General features: G+C 37.3%; 3 protein-coding genes across 8 annotated transcripts in view; 2 read left to right on the plus strand and 1 right to left on the minus strand.

The window, feature by feature from the left end:
• The window catches only part of cd27 (CD27 molecule), a 32,177-nt gene extending 26,938 nt beyond the window's left edge, over nucleotides 1-5,239 (minus strand). The window contains exon 1 of one of the 4 annotated variants that reach the window (XM_067401832.1): nucleotides 5,201-5,239. The gene's annotated coding sequence lies outside the window, so the exon portion shown is untranslated. The other 3 variants (XM_067401849.1, XM_067401823.1, XM_067401840.1) reach the window with 3 other exon arrangements.
• Nucleotides 289-11,231, plus strand: tnfrsf1a (tumor necrosis factor receptor superfamily, member 1a). 3 transcript variants are annotated; one of them, XM_067401789.1, is made up of 10 exons: nucleotides 289-4,802; nucleotides 5,244-5,320; nucleotides 5,849-5,960; nucleotides 6,120-6,245; nucleotides 6,669-6,821; nucleotides 6,928-7,012; nucleotides 7,270-7,352; nucleotides 7,694-7,842; nucleotides 9,669-9,791; nucleotides 9,895-10,190. In XM_067401789.1, exons 2-10 carry the CDS (start codon nucleotides 5,282-5,284, stop codon nucleotides 10,039-10,041), a joined length of 1,017 nt encoding a protein of 338 aa, XP_067257890.1. In that variant the 5' UTR covers nucleotides 289-4,802; nucleotides 5,244-5,281; the 3' UTR covers nucleotides 10,042-10,190. The 3 variants fall into 3 exon arrangements, with proteins under 3 accessions (XP_067257890.1, XP_067257881.1, XP_067257875.1); XM_067401780.1 differs by having other exon boundaries at nucleotides 291-4,807; nucleotides 9,669-9,783; nucleotides 9,895-11,231; XM_067401774.1 differs by having other exon boundaries at nucleotides 293-4,802; nucleotides 9,669-9,783; nucleotides 9,895-11,231.
• A 1,744-nt stretch (nucleotides 11,232-12,975) lies between these two features.
• plekhg6 (pleckstrin homology domain containing, family G (with RhoGef domain) member 6) overlaps nucleotides 12,976-15,249 on the plus strand; it is a 28,250-nt gene continuing 25,976 nt past the window's right edge. The window contains exons 1-2 of the mRNA XM_067398622.1: nucleotides 12,976-12,995; nucleotides 14,308-14,500. Coding sequence (XP_067254723.1) covers nucleotides 12,976-12,995; nucleotides 14,308-14,500 — 213 coding nt within the window. The remainder of the gene's footprint in view (nucleotides 12,996-14,307; nucleotides 14,501-15,249) is intronic.

Raw genomic sequence — 15,249 nt, forward strand, 5'->3', positions numbered from 1 at the left:
GTCCTGCGTCATCAAGTGGGGTCATTGTTCTAACGTGGCTTGCCATCCAGGGGTTAATCGAACCAGATTTTTGGTCAAGCAACGATTCTGGTGGCCAGGTATGGCTCGCGACATTCGCGATTTTGTTTTGGCTTGCTCGGTCTGTGCTACTGGTAAAACTTCCAACCGCCCTCCAGATGGGTTACTCCAACCGCTGTCTGTCCCTTCGAGACCCTGGTCCCATATCGCGCTAGATTTTGTGACCGCCCTCCCACCCTCCCAAGGGTATACTGTTGTTTTGACCGTTGTGGACCGGTTCTCGAAGGTGACCCATTTTATACCCTTAGCCAAATTACCCTCTGCTAAGGAGACAGCGGTTACTGTCATTGATCATGTCTTCTGGCTACATGGCCTCCCGGTGGATGTGGTTTCTGACAGGGGTCCCCAATTTGTGTCCAAATTCTGGCAAGAATTTTGTAAGTTACTGGGGGCAACGGTTAGTCTTTCCTCTGGGTTCCATCCCCAGACCAATGGTCAGACCGAGAGAGCCAACCAGGATTTAGAGCGAATGTTGCGATGTTTGGCGTCCAAGAATCCTTCCTCCTGGAGCCAACAACTCTCTATGATTGAGTACGCTCACAACTCGTTACCAGTGTCTTCTACGGGCCTTTCTCCGTTTGAATGTAGCCTAGGTTACCAGCCACCTGTGTTTCCCAGTCTGGAGTCCGAAGTTGCGGTCCCCTCTGCCCACGCCTTTGTCCAGAGGTGCCATCGCACTTGGAACAGAGCCCGCGAGACTCTGTTGCAAGTGAGGGCGCGCACCAAGGCTAAGACCGATCGCCACCGGTCAAAGCCACCCGTATACGTCGTTGGTCAAAAAGTGTGGCTTTCTACTAAGAACATTCCGCTCCGCTCCGTGGCTAATAAGCTTGCTCCAAATTCATTGGCCCGTTTACTGTCACTAAGATCATTAGTCCAGTGGCAGTCCGCCTCAAATTGCCTCCGGCGTACAGGAGGATTCATCCCGCCTTCCATGTGTCCAAAATCAAACCAGTTTTTCATTCACCACTTAATCCGCCTGCTCCGGTTCCTCCACCGCCGCGTCTCGTAGACGGGGAACCAACTTATTCGGTTAATCGTATTCTGGACTCGAGGCGGAGGGGACGCGGATTCCAGTACTTGGTGGACTGGGAAGGTTACGGTCCGGAGGAGAGAAGTTGGGTACCTGCGAGGGACATTCTGGATCACTCCCTTATTGATGATTACAATCAACAGGTAAGGAGTGGTGGGAACGCCAAGAGGCGTTCCTAGGAGGAGGGGTACTGTCACGGTTCGCAGATCCACTGTGTCATTCTGTTGTCTGTGTGTGGGTTGTGGGGTGTGTCACCTGATTGTTCTGTGTGGGCATCGCCGCTGATTACTGATCAGCGGCAGCTGGTGGTTATTAGATCTTGCCTATTTAACGCCTTGTCTTTCGTCTCATGTTTGTCAGATCGTTGTTTTTGAGTCCTGGTGTTGTCTTGTGTTCCCGTGTTTCTTGTTTCCTGGAGTTGGAGTTGGAGTTGCTGTTTCCTGTCTGTTCCCCTGGATACTCGTTCTGGATTTACCTTGCTCATCTCATCTCACGGATTCTCACCACGGAGCACCACTCACCACGGACACCAGCGCCCATCCAGCCCCTGTGTTACCATCTCTCCTGCTGTCTGTGTTGTGACTGTACTGTGTGTATTTATCTGACTAACCTGGCGTGAAGCACTATTAAAGTGAATAACTTGCTATTGCATCCAGTCTTCTTTTCACGTGACAGTACGCCCCCAATATTCGCATATGCCAGCCCACAATTGAGGTATAACACAAGGCAGTTAGTATTACACAAGGGCAGAACGTCTGGATGTGCACTGCTGAATAATCAGACTAGGTAAGCAAGCAAGGAAAACAGCGAAAAATGGCAGATGGAGCAATAATAACTGACATGATCCATGATAACATGATATTTTTAGTGATATTTGTGAACTGTCTTTCTAAATGTTTCGTTAGCGTGTTGCTAATGTACTGTTAAATGTGGTTAAAGTTACCATCGTTTCTTACTGTATTCACGGAGACAAGAGCCGTCGCTATTTTCATTATTAAACACTTGCAGTCTGTATAATGCATAAACACAACTTCATTCTTTATAAATCTCTCCAACAGTGTAGTGTTAGCCAGTTAGCCACAGAGCACAGCCTCAAACTCATTCAATATCAAATGTAAACACCCAAATAAATACAATACTCACACAAAACGATGCATGCATTCAGTATGCACGACGAACACTTTGTAAAGATCCATTTTGAGGGTTATATTAGCTGTGTAAACTTTGTTTATGCTGTGATAGAGTCGAGAGCTCGGGAGGGGGCGGAGAGCACGAGAATTAAAGGGGCCGCAACCTGAAATCGGCTCGTTTCTAATTATGCCCCAAAATAGGCAGTTGAAAAAATCAATTTAAAAAAATCTATGTGGTATTTTGAGCTGAAACTTCACAGACACATTCAGGGGACACCTTAGACTTATATTACATCTTTAAAAAAAAAAAGTTCTAGGGCACCTTTAAATGAACTGAATCAACACTGAACTGATGTCAGCTGCATAGTGACACTTGTCTTTATACAGCTGCTTTTTAAATGTTCCTTTACCCGGGGTTAAAATTGGTGTTTAGAACGAAGATAACCTGGGGTTAAGTGCAGTGTGAAAAGCCCTAAAGAATATAAATAAACAAAGATATAAAGTAAATCCACAATATCATAAATTGCAAAACAAAATAACAATTTATACAATATATAATCAGACAAGCCTAACTTACAGCACCATATGAAAAGTTCAGAGCAGAAAAGACAAAAACAAAGAGCAAACTACTGCTCTACTGAAACAGCCCTTCTTTAAGGCCACTAATTCGACTTTCGAGTCAAAACAACCTGCTGCTGTCAACAGTGGGTGGAGCTTCAGTGACCTCAACAGTGTCAGAGGTACTTTCAATATTAAAAATGACAATAATGGTGTACACTGGCAGCAAACTCTGCCTTGTTGGTCAAGCTTATGAAACAGCAGGATCTTGCTGTGTGGAAGTGTCTGTAGTTAAACAACCTTGCAAGACAGTTATGCTATTTATGCAGTCATGTGCTGAGGTGAGAACTCACCTTTCAAAAACATGCTATTCACCAGACCTAAAAAAAAAAAAACCCCTCAATAACCACCTAACTCTAATACACAAGAAGCAGCACTTTTTTATTGTTATTGTTTGTTTTTTAATTAGTCTTCAGAATTAGTGCACCATGTTACAGAACAATTCGTGGGCATTTTTTTTTTACAATCTCCATGGTTACATATCAGGTCACAGGGGAAATGGAGACAGGATGTGGTTTAAGAGGTGAGGAAGTTTTTTCTTCACCTCAGCAGCTAAGCGCAACATTCTGTCTGGTATAATAATAATAATTTTAAAAAGTCTTTAAGCAGTGAACAGTTTAAGAGCCTTACCTCATATTGCACCTAAAATTAAAGACAAAACGTGTAACAGGGTGAGCTATGAAAATATGTCCTCAGTTGTTATGCAATGCAAAAAAAAGCATGTATAACACATGCATTTATTTTTTTATGTGCAGTCTGCAGTGGTATGAGAATGTGCCATTACTTAAAGGGATAGTTCACTCATAAATGAGAATTCTGTCATCATTTACTCACTCTCAGGTCATTCTAACTTTCTTTCTTACATGGAACACAAAAAGAGACATTTTGAAGAACTGCACTCCACGTTGCATGCATTGACAATGAATGGTGACTCAAGATGTCAAGCCTTAAGAAAGACACAAAAAACACCATAACATAATTATGATAAAAATGTTCCATATGACTGGTTTTCTTAAGATATATTGTGACTCTTCATGAGAGTAGACAGGCACATCATACACTACGATATGTGTTCCAAAACTGGCTCAAAATATCAGACATGTTTAACTGGACAGAATAGTCTGAAGCTCATTATTTTTTTTTATGTCCAACATGGACACTGACTGTCCAAAATCTGCAGGCTGGCTCCAACTTCCGGAATCAACTCATCCAGCTGCTATTCAGGGTAAAAGACATTCCAGCAAATTATTTAACTTGCCTCATTTGAGTCAGATCTTTTCAATGAATCGGTTGATCCTACTTACAAAACCATTTTTAAAGATTCGATCTGACCTGGTTCTCATGTTCAAATCACTTAATCAGTAACCCAGATGCAAGTTGCAACCATTAACCAAAACATTCTTTAAAAAAAAGTTTTGGGAAGAAAGAAAGTCATGACATGAGGCTGAGTTTCATTTTTGGGTGAATTATGACTTTTCTTTAACTCTAGTTTGAAGCACAGACAGCCTGATATAAAGACTATGTATTAGGCTAAAGTGTATTCTCCAACACACAGCAAGAGGCTACAGCATAGGGCTGCTTAAACACTTTCTCTATGAACGTTTAGCTTTTATTTTATGCAATGTGGCGCCATTACTGCGTAAAGCCTGTGCCTTTCTCAGTGTTTTAATAGAGGCCAGGTTCAAGTAGGCTAACGTTACTTTCGGTTTCATCCTCGAATTCCTTCCTTCACGAGAACTGGCACGCGAGAAGGAACGGACTAGTTTGTGACGCATGACATTTCCAGTTAGAGACTGCCCTTCTTCTCCGAGGAAATGGACGGCAGCGATACTTTACAAATCTCACAGTTTTAAAACACTTTTCTATGTTTTCTTGCTCAACTAAGGATAATAAAAACTTTGGGGAGAATAATAAAGGAAAACGTTCGATCGCCATGAGCACAGGTAAGGTAACTCGCTGTTCACTGTAAAATCTCCGTACGGAACGATTGTTATCTGCTATCTTTAATGTGGCGCTTTCAAATGCAAGTGTGGGCGTTGAGATTGTACCTTAGGGTTAAAGCGGTGGAAAATGTTAAATCGTCTCCCCATTTGCCGTGTTTAGAAGTCTACATGTCCGTGGGGTTCTCAGCTGCCATTAACAATAAAATCTATATTTGATGTGTGCTTTAGTTTTGATTGTCAGTTTCTCATAGGCATTATTTCACAACAGGTTACTGTAAGGATACTCTGCTTGATATACAAGGAAATCAGAGTTCATGAAAACTTGCTTTTACTTGACTAGCCTATATAATGCTGTGAAATGAATAATTCGGCAATTACTAACTCTTCCCTGTACTTACCCCCTCTTCTTTCATCCATTGACCCACCGCCCTCTCCGGATAGTGTGTTAAGTAAGAAGGAGAGCGCCCTCTGCAGCGGCCATGAGGAAATGTCAAATGCTGTACACTTGTACATTGCTGGTAAGAAAAAATTTGCAAAGCGTTTTTACTCAGCAGTAATCCGTCATTTTCAAAAGTGTCCTGGTTATCATCTAAAATAACTTTGTAAAGGGTTGTATTGGTATGTTTTTAATCATGGTTGACTGTCGTTATGGGGTGTTTTGATTGGTTAAACGACATGAACCATGAAATATATTTTGATTGGTTACTTGGTTACTATCTGTAATAATATTTCCTGATGAAGAACTACCTTACCCATAATCCTGAAGAAATATCCACCAATCAGAGAAGTCGCTTTATATTGTACACATAGTTCATACTTCCACTGAGTCTCTTTCATGACTCACTATTGGTATAAAAATGTGTAGGCTGCAGACTGTCCATACATAGCCATTCATTTATCGCATTTTTATTTTCATAATAAAGACACAGTCTGACCAAATGATGATTTAAAAAAAAAAAAAATAGTTTGAGATTTTGGTTTATTCACCACAGCAAGAGTAATTTCCACTGACATTCTTAACCCAAATGATCTTGTGTTCACTGCAGATTCTAATCAGTCAATCATATATAATATCAATTAGTGGAGCCTGGAATGAAAGTTGTCCTGAAGATGAATACCTGAGTAAGAATGGATTCTGCTGTAATAAATGTCATGCAGGTAAAGCAAAAGTAATTCAACACTTTAGGTTATAGACCTGTAATGTGTCAACAGAACTGTTCTTTATGTCCAGATTATGTCCTTTCATTAATGATGTGACTGAAGAACAGCTTTTATAGATGTTTTTTTTTTTCTCCTCCTTTATGTTTCCTACTTTAGGGTTTAAGCTGAAAGCGGAATGCCCTAAACCGGGCATGAAGTCTGAATGTGTGAAATGTGAGGATGGAACCTACCTAGATCAACCAAATTACTCTCCAAACTGCTTCAGATGCCAGAAGTGCAAACGTAATGCCATTGTAACTTTTCGTATTTCATGCTTTAAGGGATAGTCCACCCAAAAGTGAAAATTCTGTCATCATTTACTAGATCTGCATAACATTCTTTCTTCTGTGGAACACACAAGATATTTTGAAAAATTTAAAAGTTTTTGTCCTTACAATGATTGTTAAAGGGGTACAAAACAACATTGGCATGACATCCACTGACTTGAATTTTATCGACAAAAACCTATATTTTTCAAAATATCTTGTTTTGTGTTCCACGGAAGAAAGAAAGTTATAAATGTTTGGACAAACATGCAGGTGAGTAAATTATGACAGAATTTTCATTTTTTGACAAAAGTATCCGGTGACCTAAAATCTTTACACAACCAATTAATTTGATTTTTGCTATGTTTTTATATGTCTTTCATCTGTGACTTATCCACAGACAATTCCAAAGAGTCATTAGAATGTACACACAAATCCAATAGGGGGTGTGAGTGCATGAAAGGATATTACAAAATAAAATTAAGCCATACGGACTGGGAATGTTATCGCTGTAAGACGGTGTGTGGACCTGGACAGGTGAAAACTGGAGATTGTAAGTTCCTCAAGCTTAATAAAGCTTTATAAATGAAATAAAGTTATATATTAATCTTGTATTTACACTATAGGATACCCTTGGTTAATGTTTCTATTTTTGTCAGGTGGGGGAGAACAGAATACACAGTGTGAGTGCGAACAAAATCATTACCCTGCCAAGAATAATAAATCCTGTGAACTATGCGTCAAGTAAGTCGCACTTCAGGACTCTTCAGCCCTGCTGGCACTTGTTTTATTTGTCAAATTTTACATTAGAGTATTCCCTGCATGTCGTTGCTGCTCATCCGCATACACTCCAGCACATATATGTCCCATCAAGCACTGAAGTGTATTGAATTAGCCCATGAAGAATATTTTTAGGCTAATTAACAGAAAAATGAAGAGATCTGAATAACATTAAACATAATAATCAATATGTTTAGTAAAGTTTTCTCTATGCCCTATAGATGTCAGACGGGGTGTAAACACTTGTGCATATCCAGCACTCCAATGTCCCCCATTAAATCCGCCAAACCAACAACTCCGTCAGGTGAGTACTGATCAACATCCGATCCATCCAAAATTTGTATCCCTCAGAGACAGAAATTATGAGTCAGTTGTTGATGTCTGTTAGCGCTTTCCACATATTGAGAATGCCAAACAGGCAACTCTTTGGAAACTATGAATTTAGAATGTATCGATAAAGAGAACCAGGACAAATCTTTGAAAAACATGAGTAATCTTGGGAAGTCCCTAGCGTTCATGTTCTTTTGAATTTGCCCTGCCGTGACTAAAGCAAAGTCTATCTGCGGTCCAAAAAACAACATGTGTCTTCAGGCATGTTGAGAGGTGATTTTAATTTGTGTGTTTCTCATCACATTATCCTTTCAGACACATTACCTCGAATACTGGTTCCCGTTTGTGCATGTATCACGGTAGTAGCTTTGGGACTGTTTATGTCGTATGAAGGCCTCAGACTTTGGAGGAAGAGGAATCGTGCTTTGTCATCGCAGAAATCATCACCTGCTCCCGAAGGACAGGTAAAATTCTTGATTAACCAATGACAAACACTGGCTTAGACACCACACCGTTCTTCTCCTCAGCATGAATGATTCATTTTTTATGTTAAACACATAATTACTGTACTGCTGTTTTCACAGAAGATGATTCAGTTTTCATGATAAATACTAATACGTATACTTTTTCGCAAGGCTCCTGTATACATTTGGACTCTTAACTGACCTAATTTCCCATAATAAAAATAAAGACAATTAATAACAACAAAATAGCACTAATTTCTTTAATAAATAAATGCTAAACTGGTGCTATATATACAGTACATACAGACCAACATTTAAAATTTTGGGGTCTGTAAAACTTTTTTGAAAGAAGAATCTTATGCTCACCAAGGCTTATTTTACTCTATTAAGTAACAAATATATACAAATATATATTTTATTTTAAAAGAAAATAACTTATAATTTATTCCTGTGATGGCAAAGCTAAATTTTCACTCTTCAGTGTCACAAGATCCTTCAGAAATCATTCTAATATGCTGATTTGGTGCTCAAGAAACTTTTATTATTATTATTATCAATGTTAAAAATAGTTGTGCTGGTTAATATTTTTGTGGAAACCATGATGCCTTTTTTCAGGATTCATTGATGAATAGAATGTTTATTTCATTTATTTGAAATAGAAATAATTTGCCTCAATGTAAATGTCTTTACTCTCAGTTTTAATGCATATGCAGTTAATGCATTTTTGCTAAATAAAAGTATGTATTGCTTTAAAAATATGTTTTCTTATACTTTATCAGATAAAGGTTTTTTTCAGGCCAAGACACCTTGCTGGCTCAATCATAATCATAGAATATTTATCTAAGATTACTTCAATAAATATCTGGTTCAGTCATGAAACTCTAGAGGACGCATACTGATAGGTCCTTTACATGCAATCTGCAAGCAATCACATCATTACCACATGACACAAGCTGATTGGCCTCTGCTGATCCTGCAGCCAATGAGATTGCTTGTTCAATATTTAAATAGTCTGGTTCATTGTTTGTTGTAAGCTAGTCCTGCAGCATGCTATCAGGGGTTCCCTGAAACCCTCCACCTCCCCCAGCTCCACCTGCCTAGATCTGCTACAGGATTTATGTATGTCTATTTACAGCGTTGGGGAAGGTTACTTTTAAAAGTAATGCATTACAATATTGCGTTACTCCCTAAAAAAATTAATTGTGTTACTTAGTTACTTTTTTATGGAAAGTAATGCTACTTAGTAATGCTACAAAGTTATGTTGCTTTTGCGTTACTTTTTCTCATCTGGGCTGTTTGTTTGTTTTTAAAACAACAAAAAAAGTTCTATTTTTGGCAAATGTAAAGGCCCTGTCATACCAAAAGTGAAATGAATAATCCTCACGCTGAAGGAAATGCAAATTCATTGTAGCAGATCTAGTCCCCCAAGACCAAATGCATTAGCATTGCCATATAACATGCTAAAACTATTCTGAGGGTTGTCAGAATGAACCATTTAGCTTGTTAACTTGAGCTTTGGTTGAAGTTAACTTTGAATGTTGGATTTTTGTTTAATACATATTTTCATTTTGTTTGTTAAAGACCCCCTATTGTACAGTTTTTAAAAGAGTAAGATTACCCCTGCAGTACCTTCATAGAACCAATGTATTTCTTTTCAAGATCATGCAATGATCATGTGATGTGTTATATCTTATTTGATTACTGGACTGGTGTGTGTGTGTGTAGACATAGAATCACCAAGAGTTGGATATGACTGAAATGGTTAATGAATGATTGTTTTATGCATGTTATTAAGTAATTATCATTCTTTTTTATCTTATCCGCAGACATTGATTATCATGCCACCAGACAAAATAAATGAGAGTGTTCCTTCTACAAATCAGCCGTGCGAACCCGAACAGAACAGAAAACTCCCAGACTGCGTCCCAAGAGAGATCAAAAGTATGTCTGTGTGTATTTGTTTCTACACACAAATCCCTTGAGACTTGAGTAATGACGGTTAAAGATGATTCATGACTGTTGTCTTTCTCTTCCCATTTCTGTCTCTTGTAGTTCACGAGTTCTTCTATTTTGTGCTGGATGAGGTCCCTGTCGCACGATTTAAAGAACTTGTACGTCGGCTTGGCGTTTCTGAGCAGAACATTGAAAGGGCAGAACAGGACCACAGGAAGTACAAGGATGCCCAATACCAGATGCTGAAGGTTTGGAGTGACAGTGGCAGTGGAGGAGGGAGCAATGTTTTGCCATATCACCACATCCAGATGTTTATCGAAACATTGAGGGACATGTATTTGGTTAACTGTGCAGACAACATCGAGAACAGGTTCCTTTCGCAGGACACAAGCGCTACATAATGAGGAGATTCATAATGAGCGCTTCAATGAGCCATTGGAGGAGAATGAGGCATTAACAGAGATCTTATCCTTCCACTGAATTCCATTGGATTCCTTTGAAGGAAGTGCGTCTACAGCTGTATTACTGGATAACACCATGTCATATGTCCAGTTGTCTGAAGATTTCACACTAAAATGTTTTTATGAACATGCATATATTCTTGTAGTATGTATGTATGTATGTAGTGTTGTGTGTAAATATTTCATCAAGGCTTTTTCTAGTGCAGTTTATATGATCAAGGGTGGTGGGGTGGTTGGGGTTTGGGTTGTCATTTTTTACAAATTTAATGGAGTTGACTTAATCATGGATATTCTCTGCCAGTTCTCCTTTTAATAGTACAAAACGTACAAAAACATCCAGTTCACTTTTCACCATAATATATATACACACTACTGTTCAAAAGCTGGAGATCAATAAGGTTTTTTATGAAAAGACAATCTTTTTTGAAAGAAGATTATGTTCACTAAGGCTGCATTTATTTGATCAAATTATTGTGAAAACAATATTGTGAAGTATTATTTCAATTTAACATAACCATTTTCATTTTTAATAGAGTTTAACATGTTATTCATTCTTACGATTTTTAGCAGCCATTACTCCAGTCTTCAGTATTACTTTAAGAAATGTGGAAGTTTCTTTGAACTTTTTTGGGGGTGAAATGTGACCTGATCGTGTTCTTGATATGTTTTGTGAGATATGTGACCCTGGACCACAAAACCAGTCAAGCATATGGCCAATAGCCAACAATACATTGTATGGGTCAAAATGATAGATTTTTCTTTTATGCCAAAAATCATTAGGATATTAAGTAAAGATCATGTTCCATGAAGATATTTTGTAAATTTCCTACCATAAATATATCAAAAATGTATTTGCGTGAGTGGATATGCAATGCTAAGGACTTCATTTGGACAACTTTAAAGGCGATTTTCTCAATATTTAGATTTTTTTTTTTTTTTTTTTTTTTCACACTCAGATTTAGTTTAAAATATTATCCTATCATAACAAACCATACATCAATGGAAAGCTTATTTATTCAAGATGATGTATAAATCTCAATTTAAAAAAAAATTACCCTTATGATTGGTTTAGTTTTCCTGGGTCACATATACCTATAATGCCTTCAATTGTATAGAATTAACGTTAAACTCTCTTTATTTGCATTTGTATTGCCATATGCTTTATCATTCCATAGCTTTCTCATGGGATTTTAATATGGTGCTTCAGCAAAAATAATAGCATTAAAATGCATGTGCAAATATGAAGCTTATTTGATCAACCTTTCACGGTAAATCTTGTAGATTTGTTAGCTGAATTTGCTAATGGTTAAATTTAGCATTTTCTGCTTTTCAGGTTTTTTTTTTCCAGTTTTTCTTTTTTTTTTTTTTTTTAAGTGTTAGTATAACACACATATTTGGCTCATGTCCCCTAGGTAGCTTTGGGTTTTTGTTTTTTAATTAAAGTTTTATTAACCTGGAAAGCAGGCCTCTTGCTTCAGAAGAGTCATCTGTTCATCAGTCATCAAATTTTCATTTTCTTTTCATCTTGTTTTCATACCAGCAGACTTAGGTTTTTATACTTTTACTTTCCATTCTTTATGTTTAGAAATGTGTTATATAATATACAAGCTAACTTCTGTGCATTCAAATCTCATGAGCCAATTAGAAGCATTTATGTTTGCTTAGATGTCCCAAAAATGAACATTCGCAAAAAATGTTTTGATACCCACCGATACGCACTTTTTCTTTTTAAATGGACAAATGTCGAATAAACAATATGGTGACTTTTTGTATAAAAATGATATCAAATGATGTACGTACACACACACAGACACCTTCCACAAATAAACTTTTTATATTTTGAAGTCATGTGTGTAATTTCAATGCTTTTCATTCAAAGCGATTCCCATTAAAATGACTGTTAGTAGCCTCTCTTGAGAAAACCTGGAAGTTCAAGCTTTAATGAAAGGGCTCACCAGCACTAAATCTTCTAGTGTTTTGTTAGCAGACCCTGAACCACTAGACAAGCACCACCCAGCCATGTCGTCCTTTGATGAAGGTGCTTGTGTAATTGTGTCTTGATGCAGGTCTGTTATGATCTTGCGCAATGTTGCTTTTCTGCATTCCCATCCCACTAAATTAAATCCTGTCTAATATTTCTCAGGCCCTCTGCCCCCTCTCCTTAACTTGCGGTACCACACAATTTGTGCTATGGATGAATGATTTTAGAAGATGATTAAATGGCCAAAAATCCAAAAGATTTAAACTTGAAGAACGAACCTGAGCCAAATATAACATCACCACAACATCATGTTGATTGGTTTTCTTTGGTAAACACCTATCAAAGCCTAAAAAGCATATTCATTTCCTGATTGAATATAAATAACATGCATCTTTCTTCCTTATTGTGTATGTGTGTGTATTTGCGTGTGTGTACATGCTTGTCTATGTGGGACTAAACCACAAATCTATCATCCCTGTCTAATCAATTATAACTTTACATGTTGTTATGCACCTGTGATCCTCCTGTTGGTTGTCAATCACATCAGAAAGCACTAATGGCCTAATCAGGTTAATCTTCTCAGGGTGCAGCCATTGCCTGAGATCTGAGACTGAAGAATCCAGTCTCACTTGCTCAACCTGTTACTGAAGGAAGGGTTAAAGAAGAACAAAAAAGAGAACGACACAGAGGGCTCAGTCAGGAAGACAAGAGGGAGAGAAAGATGTCTGTCTGAGGGAAATGGACACAGATAAATCCAGGTAACTACTGAGGAAGACTTGCCAGAGTCAGTGTGTGTGTGTGTGACTTTGTGTGATTGGTTAAGAAGATTTTCTAAAAAAAAAAAAGAATCACATCTAAATAATAAGTAAATCTACTTTTGCTGCAGATTTAAGCGAAGTTACTTCTATATCACCAATGTATATCCCATGTTATGCTTTTATGTATAAGTAGAAATGTGAATTTGCAAACGTATTTTACCCTCAACTGATGGTTGATGATGATAATGTTGACAAGGTGAGTTTAAGCGGAATTGGTGTATTGCCAAAAAATGATGTCAAACGTGGGCTGACTCTCAGATCTTTCTCAGAACATGTGTGAGTCTTATGAATCACACAGTAATGGATGTCTTGCCTATGAGATTCATACCTGGGTAAATATGACTCACCTGAGTTACAGTGATTGTGTGAATCATATCCAGTAAGGGTATGTTTGTTTAGCTTCAGTGTGTCTGTCCATGTCAGAGTATTCTCACCATATTTTGCAGAGATTTTTTTCCTCAGAAGTAAGCTAAAATGAGATTTAGATTCTAGTACTTATAGCTGCATATAAAAACAATCAAAGCAATGTCTGCAAAGTTAGTGTGTGTTATGTGTGTGATTCAGGTATTCCCTATGTTGTGGGAACAAAATGGATGGCAATACACATCTTTTTTTTTTTTTGGCCCCCATGTGGAAAACAGCTTATAAATCACGCTTCCTGTGTCCTCGTAAACCAAATGGCTTAAAAACATACTAAACTGTGTGGGTTTTTTTTATTATTATTATTCAAAAACTGCAGAATGTTTTCTGTGATAGGTAAGTTTAGGGGTAGTGTAGGGGGGGTAGAATATACAGTTTGTACAGTATAAAAACCATTATGTCTATTTAGAGTCCCTGTAAACCATATATACAAGCATACGCACACATTTTTGTGACAAATTCAATAAAACATTCATTTAACTTCATATATAAATCAATAGAAATCATCATTAGCTCAAATTAAAAACAATATACGTCAATGGAAAATTATAAACATGAAAAACAAGTGGGGTTTGAGATTTTGAGAGTTAAAGGTCACCGCTGACAGTGGGCTTCAGAAGTCTGGTATCAGTTCCTTCCAGTTGTGGTTTACAGTTTTTATGCTTTATTTTGCATTGTATGCACAGTGACAAATGAAGCATAGCATGCTGTAATCACTCAGTGCTGCCACTGCTTTCTGATTTGCTTTCCCTGTTTATTCTTCCACTTTCTTTCATCTTATTCTCGTTCAAGTAGCTATTAATCCTCTTGTAATTTTATCTGTGCACATTAGTAATCCATCAAAAGGACCGGAACTGAGCAATGTCATGGCCCCAGAGGAAACTGCCCTCGGTGACAAGAGTCACAGACAGCGGGAGGAAGAGGAAGAGGCAGACACCGTCGTTCCTGACGGATTTACTGCAGTACCATCAGTCGGCCAGCGGAGGGCACGAGAGAAACACCGATACAATACTATAGGCTACCAGGTACTGAATTCATAAATTATTATTCAGCACTGGATCATGTTTGCAGTATTTGGATCAATAATGTGACGATTTAAAATAGTCAAAAATTTCAGGGAGGTACTACTGTCCTGATATCATAATGAAAAAAAGCCTCATTAAGTAACATTAATTCTTGTAAGGCAAATCTGAGTAGTTGTGCATAATCTTTTATTATTGAAAAAGCACAAGCAGTGAAACAGTTTTGCTACAACATTTATAAAGATTTGAAAATCTTTTGTCAAAAAGGAAATAATATCATACAATTTTAATTTCTAAAAACCAATCATGGGTGTGTGTCAAGGTTAATAAGTCTCTAAAATATGAATCTTTTTTATTAGCTACATAACAAGGTTAGTTCAGATAAAAAACAAAACTAAAAAAAAAAACTAAAAAATCATGTGGAACAACCTTCCAACATGCAGGGCCAATTAATCCAAATTAAATATTTAAATAATTATGTAAATAAATGAATAAAAACATTATTATGTAATAAAAACACATTAATAATCTGTAAATTTGTCCCTCTATAACTTAACTTATGAATTAATACCTGGAAAATACCTTGAAAAAAATCACATATATTCAAGTTGTAAAGAAAATTGATTGATTGATTGATTGATTGATTGATTGATTAAATAGTAGGCTTGTTATATGGAATAAAGTATGTTTTTTAAATCATTTTCTATATTTAGGACATTATTATTTATCACTGAGTCTTTTATCAACTTCTT

The sequence above is a fragment of the Chanodichthys erythropterus genome, chromosome 2 (assembly GCF_024489055.1).
Source record: "Chanodichthys erythropterus isolate Z2021 chromosome 2, ASM2448905v1, whole genome shotgun sequence".
Lineage (NCBI taxonomy): Eukaryota > Metazoa > Chordata > Actinopteri > Cypriniformes > Xenocyprididae > Chanodichthys > Chanodichthys erythropterus.

Bases quoted from the DNA above. Each gene is read 5' to 3' on its own strand.
- tnfrsf1a (XM_067401780.1), top strand. From the start codon at position 5,282: ATGAGGAAATGTCAAATGCTGTACACTTGTACATTGCTG. The intron at 5,961-6,119 runs GTAAAGCAAAAG...TTCCTACTTTAG, and splicing joins CTGTAATAAATGTCATGCAG to GGTTTAAGCTGAAAGCGGAA. The intron at 7,013-7,269 runs GTAAGTCGCACT...TATGCCCTATAG, and splicing joins TCCTGTGAACTATGCGTCAA to ATGTCAGACGGGGTGTAAAC.